The 2,500-nt window shown below is 32.2% G+C and overlaps 1 protein-coding gene across 4 annotated transcripts in view; it reads left to right on the forward strand.

The window, feature by feature from the left end:
- The window catches only part of snta1 (syntrophin, alpha 1), a 182,085-nt gene that overhangs the window by 69,170 nt on the left and 110,415 nt on the right, over nt 1–2,500 (forward strand). For 2 of the 4 annotated variants that reach the window (XR_012408302.1, XR_012408301.1), the window contains exon 8: nt 128–332. Coding sequence is in view for 1 of the 4 variants with exons in the window: in XM_073954782.1 (XP_073810883.1) it covers nt 128–220 (93 nt within the window). In the remaining 3 variants the exon portion in view is untranslated. Of the gene's footprint in view, nt 1–127; nt 1,122–2,500 lie in introns of those variants that run through there. The other 2 variants (XR_012408300.1, XM_073954782.1) reach the window with 2 other exon arrangements.

Below are 2,500 nucleotides of genomic sequence, written 5' to 3' on the forward strand. Positions count from 1 at the left end.
TTTATTTATTAACTAATTAATTTATTAATTTATTAACTAATTAATTTATTAATTTAATTTGAGTTATTTATTTATTAACTAATTAATTTATTAATTTATTAATACATTTTTTCTGTGTGTTTTTTAGCAACTGGACCTTCACTCGTGCCCTAAAACCATGGTGTTCATCATCCACTCGTTCCTGTCCGCCAAAGTGAAGCGTCTGGGTTTGCTGGCATGAGAACGGAGCCCGGGAGAAAAGCTGGACCACTGGACATCAAGCCAAAATCTCCATCACAGACTGTGTTCATTCAGCAGATCAGACCTCTGTGCTCCTTCCTCACTTTATATGGGTTTGTAGCTCAACTTTATGAATGTTTCAAAACATAATCGCAAAAAACACATGCTATGGAAGCTTGTTTCTGCTGTAAAAAAGTCACCATGACTCTTAATGATGAATCTGACTTTTTTTTTTTTTACCAGCAGTTCTGATTTAAACTCACAAATGCAAGTAAAAGTCAGATGCAAGAACTAAAAAGCTGAATTGCAAGATATCAAAAAAAAAACATGCAATAACCATGACTCTTAATGATGATTCTGATTTTTTAACCAGCAATTCAGCTCTTAAACTCGCAGCTAAAAGTAAAAGGTTGTTATTTAAAAGTTAAAAATGCAATAAACATGATTCATAATGTCAAATTCACAATTGCAAGTAAAAATTAAGACGAAAAATTTAGTAACTAAAAATACTGAATTGCAAGATCTAAATTCTGATGGGAAACAAACGTGTAATAATCATGACTCTTAATGATGATTCTGGCATTTTTCACCTGCAATTTTGATTCAAACTCACAATTGCAAGTAAGAAAATTGTGATAAAAATACATTTGTTGCAGGAACTAAAAAGCGGAATTGCAAGATATAAATTGTGAGGGAAAAAGCTGCAATAACCATGACTCTTAATGAAGATTGTGACTGTTTACCAGCTGATTTAAACTCACAAATGCAAGTGGAAATTGGAGGAAAAAGTCAGATGTAGGAACTGAAGCTGAATTGCAAGATATAGAAAATTCAGAAAGACAAAAAGCCTGCAAAAACCATGACTCTTAATGTCAAATTCACGGTTGCAAAATACAAAATAGTGAGGAAAAAGTCTGAAAATACTGAACTGCAAAATATAAATCCTGAAAGCGTGTAAAAACTTGTAAAAACCATGACTCCTAATGATTATTCTGACTTTTTTTTATTAGCAATTCTGGTTTAAACCCACAAATGCAATTGAAAAGTGGAGAAAAAGTCAGATGTGAGAACTAAAAAACTGAATTGCAAGATATACATTCTGAGGGGGGTAAAACTTGTAATAACCATGAGTCTTAATGATGATTCTGACTTTTTTTTTATTTACCAGCAGTTCTGATTTAAACCCACAAATGCAAGTAAAAATTAGAGGAAAAAGTCAGATGTAGGAGCTGAAGCTGAATTGCAAGATATTGAAAATTGATTCTCACTTTTTACCTGCAATTCTGATTCAAACTCACAATTGCAAACAGAAAATTGTGCGATATGCAATAACCATGATTCATTATGTCAAACTCACTACTGCAAAGAAAAAAGTCAGATGTAGGAACTGAAGCTGAATTGCAAGATATTATAAATTCTAAGAGGCAAAAAGCCTGCAATAACCATGACTCAAAGCGTCAAATTCACAATTGCAAAATACAAAATAGTGAGGAAAAAGTCAGCTGTAGGAACTTAAATATTGAACTGCAAGATATAAATTCTGGGAGCGTGAAAAAACTTGTAAAAACCATGACTCTTAAAGATGATTCTGACATTTTTTTTTACCAGGAATTCTGGTTTAAACCCACAAATGCAAGTAAAAATTGGAGAAAAAATCAGATTGCAAGATATACATTCTAAGGGCGTTAAAGCGTTAAAGGAAAAAGTCAGCTGTAGGAACTAAAATACTGAACTGCAAGATATAAATTCTGGGAGCGTGAAAAAACTTGTAAAAACCATGACTTTTAATGATGATTCTGACTTTTTTTACCAGCAGTTCCCACAAATGCAAGTAAAAAGTGGAGAAAAGTTCAGGATGTAGGAACTAAAAAACTAAATTGCAATAGATAATAAATTCTGAGGGAGAAAAAAAATGCAATAGCCATGACTCTTAATGCCAAACTCACAAATACAAATACAAATTGTGAGAAAATGTGAGATGTAGGAATGAAAAAGCTGAATTGCAAAATATAAAAAATTCTGAGAGAAAGCAAGCTTGTAATAACCATGACTCTTAATGATGATCCTCACTTTTTACCTGCAATTCTGATTTAAACTCACAATTGCACACAGAATATTGTGCGATATGCAATAACCATGATTCATAATGTCAAATTCACTACTGCAAAGAAAAAAGTCAGATGTAGGAACTGAAGCTGAATTGCAAGATATTATAAATTCTGAGAGGCAAAAAGCCTGCAATAACCATGACTCTTAATGTCAAATTCACAATTGCAAAATA

The sequence above is a fragment of the Danio rerio genome, chromosome 6, assembly GCF_049306965.1.
Source record: "Danio rerio strain Tuebingen ecotype United States chromosome 6, GRCz12tu, whole genome shotgun sequence".
Classification (NCBI taxonomy): Eukaryota; Metazoa; Chordata; class Actinopteri; order Cypriniformes; family Danionidae; genus Danio; species Danio rerio.